General features: G+C 43.5%; 1 protein-coding gene across 2 annotated transcripts in view; it reads left to right on the top strand.

Annotated features, from left to right (window-relative positions):
• Positions 1-14730, top strand: part of ncoa4 (nuclear receptor coactivator 4) — a 44772-nt gene extending 30042 nt beyond the window's left edge. For both annotated transcript variants that reach the window (XM_084321548.1, XM_084321549.1), the window contains exons 5-11: positions 1824-1932; positions 4848-4961; positions 8319-8441; positions 10116-10919; positions 11030-11335; positions 12021-12113; positions 13204-14730. In XM_084321548.1, the coding sequence (XP_084177674.1) occupies positions 1824-1932; positions 4848-4961; positions 8319-8441; positions 10116-10919; positions 11030-11335; positions 12021-12113; positions 13204-13209 (1555 nt within the window). In that variant the 3' untranslated portion in view covers positions 13210-14730. The remainder of the gene's footprint in view (positions 1-1823; positions 1933-4847; positions 4962-8318; positions 8442-10115; positions 10920-11029; positions 11336-12020; positions 12114-13203) is intronic.
• The last annotated feature ends 1519 nt before the right edge of the window (positions 14731-16249 follow it).

Genomic DNA, 16249 nt, shown 5'->3' with positions numbered 1-16249 from the left:
AAGTTTTAGGTTGCTACTGACTGTCTGACTCTGTGCCTCTTTACATGCCACGCTCCATTCTTCTAAAGATATTTCCTCCTCTATGTCTTCGTTCCCATTCCCGCGTTTCTACAATTCATAGCCGCATTTCTGCAGACCCCTCTCTGATTGGTTGAGGCCATTTCTGCAGACCCCTCTCTGATTGGTCGAGCGCGCGCATGCGCATGAGCCGCGACAAGCTCCTCTAGCCAGGAGTCGAAACTCCGTTAAGCTCCAGAGAGAGAGGCTGAAAACCCACAGTTGTTGCCCGACGGATGGGAGCCGAATCCCGGATCCGAGTTTTCTGACGAATAGCCCCAAAACATGGAGGTTGCGAACGCAATTTATACGCATGGAAGTATTGATTACGCCATAACGAATCATTAAAAAAATATACCGTTAACTGGAATATGTTGTGTGTGCCTTTACACATATGTTGGATAGGATTAATTGGTTTGTCATTAACCAATAATAAACTTTCTGAATATGATTTGGGAGGGTTATAATAGAAGAAAGACAGTGTAAACAATATAACGTTATGTGAATAAACCGCGAAATAACTGCGAAATAACAACGTTATGTTATATAATGTTACAATGTACAGTTTCTAACAGCTGGCTGTGTTGTGAAATGTGCATAACGTTATGAATAAACCGCGAAGTCACGCGAAATAAATAACGTTATACGCGAATCTGGTAGTACATTTCTGCTTATCTTCTTGATACGATAACATTACATCCGCCTTTTACGGCGTGACGAGCTAAACCAATCAGAGAGGGGCTTCGCTCAACCAATCAGAGAGGGGTCTGCAGAAATGGAGCTCAACCAATCAGAGAGGGGTCTGCAGAAATGCGGCTACGAATTGTAGAGACGCTTCATTCCCTAGCCTAGGGAGGTGGGTAGAATCTGTAATGCTGTTAAACAGCGGCCCCTAGGCAAAGGATGACACCATGGTACTGCGCTTTGTTTACAGTCTTTGTCTGATGTGTGGTTTGGATTTCAGTGGGTATAGAGGAGAGGTTGTTACTGCTGGCCACACCTCAGACTCTACCAAGAGAGGTCTGGAGACATTCACAGTATAATAAGTTACTAAACTCCAACCCATACCTCAGACTCTACCAAGAGAGGTCTGGAGACATTCACAGTATAATAAGTTACTAAACTCCAACCCACACCTCAGACTCTACCAAGAGAGGTCTGGAGACATTCACAGTATAATAAGTTACTAAACTCCAACCCACACCTCGGACAAAAACAAAGTGCAATACCAAGCGGGGCTCTTTTGCCTGGAGGTAGCCGTTTGTTGGTATTACAGATTATACCTTTAACCATAACAACCACATGCCTAAACCTTAAACCACAGACTCAAAAAAACTGCGTTTTCCAAATCGATGACGGGGCTTTTGTCCCCAATTGGACAAGCCGTCCCCATTCAACTGTTCTTCAGTCTAAAATCCTCCCTGATGAAACACACAAACATGCAGGGTTGTGTTTGCATCATAGGAGGAATCTAGCGATAATGGTGATCTTTTGAATCTTCAGATCTCATTATTACGATGCATTATAATAATAACAAACACAGCAGAGGTGTTGGTTCAGGGGTCGTTTTTTTCAAACGCAGACGATGCGGTTGTCATTATTGCAACGTTTGTGTCTTTTCTCGCTCGAACTCGCTAATAAGCAGGTACACACGGTGGCAGGTCTGAGCCTGGATCTCTCTAAGCTGTTGATGATGAGGAGCGTACTTGGAAGGTTTGATTTTTTTTTTAAAGGGGTGTGTTTGATTCCTTCCTCTGTGTGTCCAGGCTCTCCTCTCTGAACCTCACACCGGAAGAGGCGCCAGACATGAGCTTCCAGGCCGACGCCCGCTCCCTGAGACAGGCCATCACATCCTTTGGAACCATTGGCACACAGGTGTGGCCCCTGGAAACACACACACGCACGCACACACGCATCACACAGTCTTATCCAGAGTCGGACAAGAAGATGGATACCAATTTCCTTGCTGTGTGTTCCAGTAGGAAGCTATCCGGCTGCTAGCTAGCCTAGCTTAGCACAAATTAATGAAAGTGGATACGGACCAGCTAGCCGAGCTTAAAAACTCTCATAATACTTACTTTTTGTGGTTTTCAATGAAAATTAAATGAATGAGACAAAAGGACCATTCCTTTTAATATTGTGAATCCTATCACAATCACTATATATTAAAATAATCTTCTATATCGGCCCTATGAACACATGAAAACAAGTTATGTTAGGGGGTAGGGTGAGACTTGAGGTTAGGTTAAGGTTTGAGTCTGGCATTTAAGGTCAAGACTAGGGGTCGACTATCCAGATCGATATATCGATCTATTATCAATGATCCAATAGGATCGATGCAACGTAAAAAGATCGGTTCATATTGCGATACTCTTATTTTGAAAATCCCGTGGCGAGTCATATCCGCCAGCAGTAGCATCTGAAATGCTGTGTAGACATTACAACAGAGCAAAGCTACAGTGTGCCTATGTTGCGACCCGAAATAAGTCCCTGCTGTTTTATTCCGCAACGGGTCAAATGCATCTAACATGCTTTGCATCCTCGCCATTCCTTTATGCCCACGCCGCGTTAAAGACGGAAATTAACGTTACGTTAGTGTAAGCTAACAAGCTAACCCTGATCAGAGCCATAGAGAGAACAGCAGAGGGACATTAGTGGGCACTGGGGAAGGGGGGAGGGGCATTCGCCCTTTCTGTTTCTGTCCGTTTGGAAAGACCAGATGAAGTCAGAGGAGGAGTATATTATATTGATAGTCAATTTACTGAGGATGGACAGATAATGTTGATATTTAAACATAAAAAATACAATACATAATAAATGTATTCATGATCATCATGCAACATAAAACAATTGTTTGGGAGAGGAAGGGGTTTTAGGTTGCGTGTTGTGAGTTCCAAAATTGTTTACTTTAAAGCTCAATATATCAAAATGTGGCACTTTACAGTGAACAGGAGTTCTATTTGTATTAAAAACAATAGATTGTTTTTCATTTAAATGTCTGGAAGAGCTCAAAAATGATATTTCCGTTGCCTTTTTTGAGTTGATCTAAATGTTACAGATTGTGTTAAATGGGCACATAATATCGTCTCATCGATCGCAGGCACCTGAATCGAATCGTATCGTATCGTATCTTGGCAGACTTTGTGATATCGTAATGTTGTCCAAAGAATCTATATCGTATCGTGATGAAACTGGTGATTCCCACCCCTAGTCAAGACTAGGGTCAAGTGTTAATGTCTGTAGTAGTACCAACATTGTGTCTGTGGCCTTCAGCCAGTCCGAGTCAGCCAGTCGCTGATGGAACACATTGAACTTTGCCTGAACTTTGCTGGGTGTTTGAGCCGCTTCTCCGTCTTCCTTTGTGATCTTAACATGGATTGAGACCTAATTCCTCTTCACATTGAAACACAGCACAACAAATCATTGTGTTTTTAATAGGGATGTCCCGATCACATTTTTGCTCCCGATCCGAATCATGTGATTTTAAGGTCGCTTTCACACGGACCAGAATTCGATAGTCCGGTTTTCCAACGCGAACCAAATATAGGAAGTGATTATTATTACCACTGCTCGCAGCACTCACTGCAAAACAAGCACACTGCATCTATCTCTCTATCTATCTCTCTATCTATCTATCTATCTATCTATCTATCTATCTATCTATCTATCTATCTATCTATCTATCTATCTATCTATCTATCTATCTATCTATCTATCTATCTATCTATCTATCTCTATCTCTATCTATCTATATATCTGTGCATCTTGGGAAGAAGGAAGAAAAAACGCGGCTTATTATATTATTAATAAAACAGCTACTTGTGGGCACTCATAAAAACAACGTGGTGTACAAGTTGTTTAGCGAGAGGATGGTGGTAATGTGCTTCAATAGAACAATGGATCAATGCCACATCCAACCCCGCCTCCGCTGATCTGGAGGGCTCGCACCTCGCAGTCCACACACAGACACACACACACACACACACACGGGCTCGCAGCCACACACACATTTCCACTGTCCAATAGACAAGCGCCCTTTTCGACCGCGTGACATTGTTCAGAAGGTTCGGTGCGCCTCACAGATTTCTATGTGAACGCAGGCGAACCAAATGAAGAATGCAACAATGTTGCAACTTCACCACCAGAACCGCACAGAGTTCACCAAAACTATATGTGAAAGCGACCTTAGTATCTACCGATACCGATCTTTCCCGATCCGATAAAAAAAAAAAAAAATGTATCCCAATTTCTCACATTACATTCACCCTGAATGTTGATGTTATCCAGGTGAAAAGTTAATTTCATTCAAGCGAGGCATTGCAATCCTTGACATAAATCATTTGATGTATAATTGTTGTTGTTTTGGCAAAATTCTTCTGCTCTGTGTGACAATAAATAAATGAATGATATGCAATTTAAAAGAAAACTAAGGCCTCAGTATGAGTTTAAGACGTGAACATGGTCATGTTTGTTGAATAAAAAAAAAAGTAAAAAAATAAATCCAGATTTTTTTTTTTATTTTGATCGGATCGGGACATCCCTAGTTTTTAATAATTTTAAGTTGTGGAATGGTGTCAATCACATAGCTTTTCATATTAGGATCTATCATCTTAAAAGGTCTCTTTGTTTACGGCTTGACTATATGGCCATTTGAAAATAGACTGTAATAAAAGAGTGCAATAGTGCAGTACTCTCATTTACAGTACAATGTACAGTTGTATGGAAATGAGCACTCAATAGTGTGTTGTTGTTGTTGTTGTTGTTAACACCCCTCCTCTTCCTCCGTGCAGCACGTGGAGGGAGGCTCCATGCTCTCCACCCCCCCTCAGACATCCAGCCCTGCCAGCCCTGCCAGCCAGAGACCCTGGCTGCTCCAGACCTGCCCAGTCGCACCCAAGAAACAGGTGAGTGAGAACAACCATCACACAGAAAGCTATGACTCCGTTGGTACCTTAACCAGTTATTCACTGAATACCTGTTGCTACAGCGTTCTATGTGAATCTGAGTGTTCCTTTAGCTGGATATTCACTGAATACCTGTTGCTACAGCGTTCTATGTGAATCTGAGTGTTCCTTTAGCTGGATATTCACTGAATACCTGTTGCTACAGCGTTCTACTTGAATCTGAGTGTTCCTTTAGCTGGATATTCACTGAATACCTGTTGCTACAGTGTTCTACTTGAATCTGAGTGTTCCTTTAGCTGGATATTCACTGAATACCTGTTGCTACAGCGTTCTATGTGAATCTGAGTGTTCCTTTAGCTGGATATTCACTGAATACCTGTTGTTACAAGTCAAGTCAAGTCAAGAGTTTTAATTGTCACGGCATACAGGTATACAATGAAATGCGGGTGGTCTTGCCCGCAACGATGTGCAATACAGTGGTACATATAATAGAATCAAAAGAAGAAACAACATTGTGCAGTAACAGGTAGCAGGTAACATGGAGTGACATCTCGGTATCTGTACATAGTTATTTACAGAGCATGTGTGACATGCTAGTTAGCTTTGGTAGTGCAATACACTGTTCCTGTTATTCTAATTTAAAGTGTCCTTTCCTTTGGCCATAAGTGTGCGTGTGTGCGACATGAGTGTGTGCCCGCTCATGTTAAAGTGTTAAGTGGCTGCTTGTGTGTGAGCGTGCACAGTGTGCGTGTCGTGTGTGTGTTCATGTGTGCTTGTGTGTGGACAGTTCAATGTTCTGAGCACTCAATGTTCATTGTTCATGGCTCTGATGGCCTGGGGGAAGAAGCTGAGCCTAAGCCGCTCTGTCCTAGTAGCTGGGGTTCGCAGGCGTCTGCCTGACCTCAGCAGCTGAAACAGGCTGTTATTGGGGTGGCGAGCTGGCTGCTGATATATTTGCGAGAAGCATCCATCGGCCGGCCGGCAGGGTGCAGTACTCCAATTCAGCCATTGGCAATTCAGCTGTTGGGTGGGGGCGCTGCTGAGCGGTTTCCAGACCGGACCTAAAAACACTGCTGCTCCATGCTTCACGTAAATATATCAGCAGCCAGCTCGCGCTGACAACAGGATGTCATTATTAGACCGGCTGCTTGGTGAAGCAACGATGAAACAAATGATTGTTTCGTTCATCGCATAGGCTATTTAATTTTAGCCTATTTTAATACAATTCAAATAATCAAATTGTGTTTAGAGGGAATTATTTTCACAGGACATTATGACCAGCACCAAGTCGTTGGGAGGTGGAGATATACATCACGCAAACCCACGATAATGTTGCCGTCTCTCTCTGCCAAATTTCTCAGTTCTTCGCTTGATATAATTAATACAAATGTCCAATATAACGGAATTCGTTAGCTCATAAAAATGTGATTATAACAGACTGCTGTTTATTAAGGTCGGGCAGACTGCCCACCGACACCTCAAGTCGGCAGCAGCACGAAGTCTCGAGGGACTTATTTTATTTGGAATATATTAATGACTGTATATACGCAAAAGTAGCCTAGTTTTAAGTTAAAATATTATAAATGCCTTGATGATGTCATTCTTTATATAGGCCTATCAATTGTTTTTAAGCTCAATAAACTCTGACCGGAATTTATCCCATTTGTCCGGTAGATTGAAATCTACCGGACACTCAGACCTGCAAAAAAAAATTCTAACGGAAACCCTGTCTCCAACACTGATATTGGTTTTATTAGTCGTCTGACAAGCTCAATTAGTCCCCAAAGATAACTGTTATGTCAAGAGTATGATGGTATAAACAGGGCTGTAGTAATTAGGGTTGGGCACCAAAAACCGGTTCTAATAGGAACCCGTTTCTAACTTCCGGTTCTGGAATTTTTGCATTTAGATTCTTAACACTTTGAGTGCCACGCCCGAGAATATTCGGGTTTACGCCCCGACCGTTGAGTGCCACGCCACGGCTATTCTCGGATTTTTTTTTTATTAGAGATCTGAAATCATATTGCATCACGCGAGCCTACCGTTGGAGATCCAGGGACCGCCGGCACTCAGATCTGAAAAAAGCGACCCCTATCGTCTCCCAGATGGTAAATCACCCTTTTGGAATGGACTCAATGAAAGTGAATGGGAGAACGGATTTCTGACTCCACATTTTACTTCTCACTGACGCAGCCGGGGTCTACCAGAGTTCATTCTGGAGCCTCTGAGCCGCACGGATCATGTGTTCTACTGTATACACGGTTGATCAATACATTTATCGATTTTTTCGAATGGCGATCGGAAATTGGAATAAACCATTTGGATACCATCTGACCTCAGGTAAGGAAGCTATGTTATCAGTGTTAGGATAATCAGACTCGTTTTCACGGAGATATAAGCATTTCCACTATGTGATATAGCTGTTTTGACTGTAAAAGCCATGAGGAAATAACAGCAGCGATTATCAGCGCACGGCACGAGCGTGCGTGCGCACACATATACTATCGATCATCTAGCGTTTATTTGAAAACTATTCATAAATAGGCCGACAAATGACAACGTTCTGGAATATTCCAGTAAAAGGCGATTATCATAGAATGTGTTGTTTTTCCCCGGAAAACGGGTGATTTTCAAAATGCTATATAACGGAAATGAAGCGATAAAAATACAATCTGCCTTGCCAATGTTGACTGAAAAATGAGTCTTTGATAAGCGACGGGCAGATTAGACGCATAGCCATAATTTAAAACATAGATTAGGCGATATTAACGTTAACATTGGGAGTGGATGGTGGCATCAAGGGGGTAAAAAGGCAAACCCGGCGTGGCACTCAAAGTGTTAATTGCGATTCTTATCAAAAAATAAAATTTACTTTGTTAATTAATACCCTAGTTACAGTACAGCAACCAAATTAAACTGTATCAAGTCAACTGAAAATGTGAATAGTATGAAAAAAAATAAAGAAATTCAAAAAATAAAAAATTCTCATGCGAAATAAGCTGTGACCTGTTTTGACCTGCACCTCAAAGAATCGGAATCGAGAATCGTTTAGAACAGGAATCGATATGGAGAATCGGAACCGGAATCGTTCAAATCCAAACGATGCCCAACCCGTAATACACAGAGGGTGATTCCCCCCCTGTGATACCATCAGTCTGTTTACTAATAGATGTAAGGATTAGGTGAGGGGTTTATCTGGTGATCATCCATCATGTTAAATAAGAGCAAACGGTCAGCTGGTAATAAGTGATGATCCGTCCTATGGGTGGTGTGGATATAATCCTTTATATATATAATGCTGTCTTTAACACAGAAACATTGTTAACACCAGTATGTGTTTTGCCCCTCCCTCCCCAGAAGACCGATTCGGGAGCTCTGGCCGACTGGCTGCTGGGAACCCGTCCGGTGACAACTGCTCCGGTTGGCTACCAGTCGAGCAAGAACCCACAGGATTGGTTGATTGCACACAGGGAGGGCCAGGTGGGTTCAGTTGGCGGGAAAATGTACTTCCTCTTTGATGATGATTACGCAACCACAAAAATGTAGTTTGATTGGAATGTGATCTTAAATAATATGTTGCATTGCAAAATTACTATCAGTCACTGGTGATTTGTTTAGATCTGCTCGTCACAGGTGGCCCGTCAGTAACCTCTCAGAACACGGCCCGTCAGTATCCTCTCAGAACACGGCCCGTCAGTAACCTCTCAGAACACGGCCCGTCAGTATCCTCTCAGAACACGGCCCGTCAGTAACCTCTCAGAACACGGCCCGTCAGTAACCTCTCAGAACACGGCCCGTCAGTATCCTCTCAGAACACGGCCCGTCAGTAACCTCTCAGAACACGGCCCGTCAGTAACCTCTCAGAACACGGCCCGTCAGTAACCTCTCAGAACACGGCCCGTCAGTAACCTCTCAGAACACGGCCCGTCAGTAACCTCTCAGAACACGGCCCGTCAGTAACCTCTCAGAACACGGCCCGTCAGTAACCTCTCAGAACACGGCCCGTCAGTAACCTCTCAGAACACGGCCCGTCAGTAACCTCTCAGAACACGGCCTGTCAGTAACCTCTCAGAACACGGCCCGTCAGTAACCTCTCAGAACACGGCCCTCTCAGAACATGGCCCGTCAGTAACCTCTCAGAACACGGCCCGTCGGTAACCTCTCAGAACACGGCCCGTCAGTAACCTCTCAGAACACGGCCCGTCAGTAACCTCTCAGAACACGGCCCTCTCAGAACACGGCCCGTCAGTAACCTCTCAGAACACGGCCCTCTCAGAACACGGCCCGTCAGTAACCTCTCAGAACACGGCCCTCTCAGAACACGGCCCGTCAGTAACCTCTCAGAACACGGCCCTCTCAGAACACGGCCCGTCAGTAACCTCTCAGAACACGGCCCGTCAGTAACCTCTCAGAACACGGCCCTCTCAGAACACGGCCCGTCAGTAACCTCTCAGAACACGGCTCGTCACAGGGCGGCTAGGTGGTGCAGTGGGCAAGGCGCTCACCACCAATGCAAGAGACACTGGGTTCGAGCCCAGCTCTCCGCATTGCCATCAGCTTGGCTGGTCGTTCATACTAATACATTTGGCAGTGTTAGGGGGTGGGAAGCTGGTGGGTGGGGATCGGACGTTGTGGACAGCGACTCCTACAGGTCGGTTGGTGCGCAGCAGAATCAGGAATCGACGGGGGCGGCGTGTCCCTCCCACGCAGACCCTCGCCGCTGAGAGATCGCGCTGTTCCTCGTGTACCGGAGGGGACACGTGATGCAAGGCTTCGTCCACATGGCAGCCGGCTTGTGGGAGGCATGGCCTAACAGCGTTTGAGACAGGGGAGGGTAGAATTGGACGATACGAAATTGGGATGGGAGAAAGAAAATTGAAAATGGGAGAAAAAGTAGATAAAAAAAAAGAACACAGCCCGTCAGTGCCTAAACCTGTACATGGCTCTTCCAAACTCTTCTAAATGCATGTAATATAAGGGGCACATTTTCCAGGGAATATAGAATTGCAATTTTGTCAACAATTAAGACTAATAGTAATCATTACACTTCTATTGATTACAGCCCACCGTGTTAACCGCCGTGGGTTCCTCAGCTGGTGTGCCTGTGATTGAGTAGTAAGTTAATGTTGTTCTGTCTCTGTGTTGGATCCCCAGGCTGTCTGTCCTGCACTGACCCCATTCGACTTCCACAAGGCGTGGGGTCAGCTGAAGGACCTGGAGGTGTGGCTCCTGAAGGAGAAGGCTCCAGGCAACAGGGAGAGGACCAATAGCAACGCGAGCACCAGCAGCTCCTCCTTCTCCATCGAGAAGATAGACGAGTCGGAGTTCAACATGGCCCCGGAGGAGGAGGGGGAGGTCGCGGAGGTCCGAGAGGAGAGTCGTGCTGAGACGGAGGAGCTCGGTGACTGGATCATCACTCCGGCCACCGCTGCCGTGGACGCGGTCTCCGACGCCGACCGCTGGAAGCAGGTGCTGAAGCCCTTCCAGGCGAGCTGGTCCTCCAGCGAGTGGCTTCCCAAGCCGGCCGCCTCCGACTGCAACTCCTGCTGCCAGACCCGCACCAAGCCGGTGGAGATAGAGAACCTGGGCACACTGCTCAAGTGCCTGAAGACCCCTCCCGCCTCAACCCCCAGTTCTACTGCTAGCACCCCCCAGACCCCCCCCCAGCCCTCCTCCACCCCCACCCCCATCCCAACCCCTAGTCCCCTGGAGCTGTGGCTGCAGCAGACCATCCCCATCCAGCAGAACTGCAAGGCCAACGAGTCCTGCTCCAGCTACGCCCAGTGTGTGTGCGACGACAATTGCGGCAAGCAGGCCCTCGACTCCTGGCTGCTGAAGAAGGAGGGCCGCGACAAGAACGGAGTTCCCCGCGAGAAGAGCGTCCCCGCCCACCTCAGCCTCGACCTGGGACTGAGCAGCAAGCCCGCCAGCCTGCACCACCAGGACCAGCAGCAGAAGGTACACGGGGTTGCTCTTGACTGATCATTTCTTTGTTGTCATTCTTTACGAGTGTCTTTTTACTGCTAGTGTCATTCCTAAACCTAATGCATATTCTCATTCTCACCCAGGTCCATGCCATCCTGGAGGCCTGGCTCCACCCCAGCAAGCCCTCCTCCAGCTCCCCAGCCTCGGACCTGTCTAACTGGGTCGCCGCTCTTGGGGACGAGAAGGCCAGCCGCGAGGAGAAAAGCTCCCACTTCAAGAACTCCTCCTCGGAGATCCCTTTCCACAAACCCCTGCGGACCGAGTGCTGGCTGGTGCCCGAGATGAGAAGCCCCGGCAGCGCGGTCGTCTCCAGCCAGCAGGGACCACAGCCCGTTGGCACAGAGACCCAGGAGGACAAGTGGCTGCTACGCAAGAGGACTCAAGCTCAGGTGAGACTATGACTATGGCTCCAGCTTGCCTGTCTGAGGCTGAGTCTCTCTCTCTCCATCTATAAACCACTGTTGCTCGAGGTTCTCCATAGCATAGGTTTCTACTTTGTGGACGGAGGAGCACATCTGAAGCACTTCCATAGAAAACAATGAAACGCTGCATGCAGCTCACTGTTCCATAGAAAACAATGAAAAGCTGCACACGGCTCACTGTTCCATAGAAAACAATGAAAAGCTGCACATGGCTCACTGTTCCATAGAAAACAATGAAAAGCTGCACGCTGTTCCATAGAAAACAATGGAAAAACTGCACACGGCTCTATAGAAAACAATGAAAAACTGCACACTGTTCCATAGAAAACAATGAAAAGCTGCACGCTGTTCCATAGAAAACAATGAAAAGCTGCACGCTGTTCCATAGAAAACAAAACGCTTCAGAAAAGAGCCTCGTCTGAACATCTTTACACAGGAACAGGAAAGTCTCATTTCAGCTCCTTCAACAATGATTTAGTCGGGTGCCATTTTGAGATTTCTTAGTCTTGATATTTATTTAATGCTTGTCGTCAGTTTGTTGGCATCTTACTGACATGTCTTAGCATTTTGTTTTGTTGTTGTTGTGGTGGTTCTACATTCTGTCTATGGCTAGGAATCTAATTGGGATTTTTTTTGATTTATCTGCTTCCAGGAGAGACTTGCTCTTCCAACAGTATGTGATTTATTTTCCTGTATGAAAATCGGAGGAGACAAAGACAAGTGGCTGCACAATGCTCCTATACAGGTAAGACCACTAGGTACTACTCACACAAGCAGTCTGCTGCTATTCTATCAGTTATGTTCTTTATTGGCAACCTTTGCTTTAGCTCTGCCTTTTTCAACTATTCTATGAAATAATTATTGTAGTTGATGAACCTATTCATTAGAGAGAGAAAAAAAGAAATCACAGCAAATCTCTTGATTACATAAATATTTTCAAAACAATATTATGTTTGTAGGTAAAGTATTTAATGTTCACTATTGTCGCCAAGAGAAAGTTGTATTGAAGTTAATACATCTAGTAATCCATGCATGGAAAACATAATCTTTGCTTGGTTACTAGATTATGCTAAAGTTACAAGGCAGTGTTGTGTTTATACGTGATGTTTTTACAATGACTACTATTTGGTGAATTTAGTAGAACATGTAACTGTAATTTCTTCTTCACTGGTATAAGTCCTTCCACATACAAGGGAAATTTCATGATCTTTTAGTTTGCATAATTTGGACAACATTTAAAAATGTAAATCCTTTGTGCTCTGTGTACTAATAGTGTCATACAACATTTATAATCCTTTGTGTTCTGTGTACTAATAGTGTCTTACAACATTTAGAATCCTTTGTGTTATGTGTACTAATAGTGTCTTACAACATTTAGAATCATTTGTGTTCTGTGTACTAATAGTGTCTTACAACATTCAGATTCAGATTCCTTTATTGTTACTTATTTCAGTATTTACAGCAAGAAGAGTGAACATCTATTTATTGTGGTCCCTTGACTATAGCAGTTTCCAATAATAAAAATACAATAATTTTAGCATAGAATAAAATAAGATGACTAAAATAAAGATGACTATATACAGTTCTAAAAAGTGTGCAGTACATCATTTATAATCCTTTGTGTTCTCTGTACTAATAGTGTCTTACATCATTTAGAATCCTGTGTTCTGTGTACTAAGTGTCTTACATCATTTAGAATCCCTTGTGTTCTGTGTACTAATAGTGTCTTACATCATTTAGAATAATTTGTGTTCTGTGTACTAATAGTGTCTTACAACATTTAGAATCCTTTGTGTTCTGTGTACTAATAGTGTCTCCCCCCTCTCTGTTTCCAGATGTGAAGTCTGTAGCCTCCTTAGCTTTTTGGAAGATTCTGGATGTTGTTCCTGTTCTTCTTGCGGAGCCACTTTAAAGGCTGACCAGCGCACACCAGACCGTGGTCCATCTCCTCCCCCTCGCTCTGGTGGGACCGGGGACCATGGTCCGTCTCCTCCTCCTCGCTCTGGTGGGACAGGGGACACGTGGCAGTCTCTTTCACTCTCTCTCTTCTTGCCTAGTATTAAACCTATTCAGAATATCGCTAAGATGTATATATATATATTTCTGGGAGATTGGTGGGTGGAAGCTTTCAGGTCCTTTATGTCTTCTGGGCTTTACTTTTGTCAGAATTCTATGAATTTGCCTTAGTAGAATTCTCCATGTTTAAAGCTGGAAAGACACGCTCTCAGCCCTAGAGGTAATCCTTGAAAAGGACCTGATGGGCGCCTGCTCACATCAACATGTATATTCCTCTCTTTAGAGTCGGGTGGGTAACTTCGGACACAAAGTATGAGATATTTATTTTAATCGACCACGTTTTAAGAAACACTTGTTTTTATGGAGTTTGGTAACAAACTTTTACCCCTCAACGGACGGCAGGTCACGGCTGTCAATTCCACCAATCTGTGAGACGGAGCTAAACCACAACGTACTCAAACTAGAGTATTTAACGTACACCGACGTCCTCGCCATTTTCTTTCTCATTATTATATATCTGTCTATTCCGTTGTCATTTTACCTTTTGGCTAAAACACCTAAAACATTGTTCTCCGAAAGCGCTTCAAACAGTGGTGCTAAAAGACGAGCTCGAACAGAAGGTAACGCACTCCTCCAGTTTTCATGTGCGTACGGCCCTAACTCAAAAGGAGAGTTCTGTTTTTTTTTTTTCAAATCAAATTTATTTGTAAGGCCCGACAACACACGTTAATGTCCCCATGGGCCGGACACGTCTTCTTTAAACAAGTCAAGAAGAAACATAACAATAAGTTTGCATCATTGTGTCTATGAAGATAATGTTCTGAAAAGACACCACCTGAGTTCTGCAGACGGGGTTTCAGTTCACAAGGCTTTGCCTCCTTTGTAGCCATAGAGATTGTGGAATTACTGTTCAGCAGGAAGTGGAATTATTTTATTTCCGCAAATTAAATCTGACAAACCATATTCTGCGTCTCCATTAACTATCGCGTCACGAGAACCCAAACATGAAACAAATGCCAACTGCTATGTTATCCTACTACCAGTTACCGGTCAAGTTAATCTAACTGATAACCACTGATTTATGCCTAATACCTGGACATCGGCGTCTTCTCTCGGCTCATAGACCGGAGATATTTTGAGATGTTCGACACGGCTGTCTTGCTTGTTATGATTGGTGACGATTTTGTAGATCATTTTAATAGGTGCTGGATGATCTCGCTGTGTGCTTCTACTCTACTCTTTGTCACAAAGAGCTGTCCATATTATCACTTTAACCTTTCTGCTGTGATACACCTGTACCATATTTAACTCTTAATAAAAGTCATGATAAAAACAAGTAAACACAATTGTAGTCTTGGTGGTTTTTGGCTCTTTCTCCAACCAAGTACATTTTTACATTTAGTCATTTAGCTGAACGCTTATATCCAAAGCCACTTACAAGTTCTGTACAAGTCCACAAATGGTGTCGAAATTGAGTGCTACAGTATTGAGTACATAGTAGTTAGACATATTAGCATAGTAGGTAGTAATATGAACTGCTGCCGTCAGGCAAGCGATACCGGAGTCTTATGGCGAGCACAGAAAGACTCAGAAGGAGCTTCTATCCCCAGGCCATCAGGCTGCTAAACGAACAATAATCGCTAAACGAACAATAATCACTATGCAACAACCATCAAATGCACACAGCACACACACCCACACGCACACACTCACTCAAACAAACAACACACTGCAGCACCCACTCTCCACACTTTAGATCACACAAACACACTTACACTTTATATTTATTGATAAAGGATTTGCACTACAACTCGTACACCTACTGTGAATTGTACCTAAACTGCACCTCGTCCATTTATGCCTTGCACTATATAGTATTGTATATTAGTACACTGCACAGTATTGTATATTGTATGGTAACTACGTCTACGAACATTGTACATATGTCTAAACTGAACACTGTGACCTCTTTTTTTACTTCTAATTTTTACTATGTTTTTATTTCATACTTACCTTGTCATGCACAGTCTCTGGAGCGCAACAGTAAGAAGCATTTTGTACAAAAGTATTCTGTACTTCTGTATGACAACTATTAAAGAAACTTGAAACTTGAACTTGAAACTATAGGCATAGTAGTATAGACATTAGCATAGTAGTTAGTAATATAGGCATGGTAACATAGTAGTATAGCCATATTAGCATAGTAGGTAGTAATATAGGCATAGTAACATAGTAGTATAGACATTAGCATAGTAGTTAGTAATATAGGCATGGTAACATAGTAGTATAGACATTAGCATAGTAGGTAGTAATATAGGCATAGTAACATAGACATTAGCATAGTAGTTAGTAATATAGTCATGGTAACATAGTAGTATAGACATTAGCATAGTAGGTAGTAATATAGTCATGGTAACATAGTAGTATAGACATTAGCATAGTAGGTAGTAATATAGGCATGGTAACATAGTAGTATAGACATATTAGTATAGTAGGTAGTAATATCCAATCCACTTTATTTATAAAGCACATTTAAAAACAACAAAGTTGACCAAAGTGCTGTACAAGTCCCACAACATAAGATAAAAACATTTAAAAAAAAAAATAAGCACACAATAAAAACATATACAATATGTCACATAAAAAATGCAGGTCTCTCAAAAACTGTTTAAAAACCAAAAGCCAGAGCAAATAAATGTGTTTTGAGGCGTGATTTAAACACCTGCAGAGTGGTGTAGTTATGTCATAGTATAGACATTAGCATAGTAGGTAGTAATATAGGCATGGCAGATTCCTTATTAGCAAAGTGCATATTAGTAAAAGTTTCCCAGTGAACTTTACACCAAATTAAGTTTGGATGTCCTG

The sequence above is a fragment of the Notolepis coatsorum genome, assembly GCF_963971535.1.
Source record: "Notolepis coatsorum genome assembly, chromosome: 9".
Taxonomy (NCBI): domain Eukaryota; kingdom Metazoa; phylum Chordata; class Actinopteri; order Aulopiformes; family Paralepididae; genus Notolepis; species Notolepis coatsorum.
This window is presented reverse-complemented; position numbering and strand designations above follow the sequence as displayed.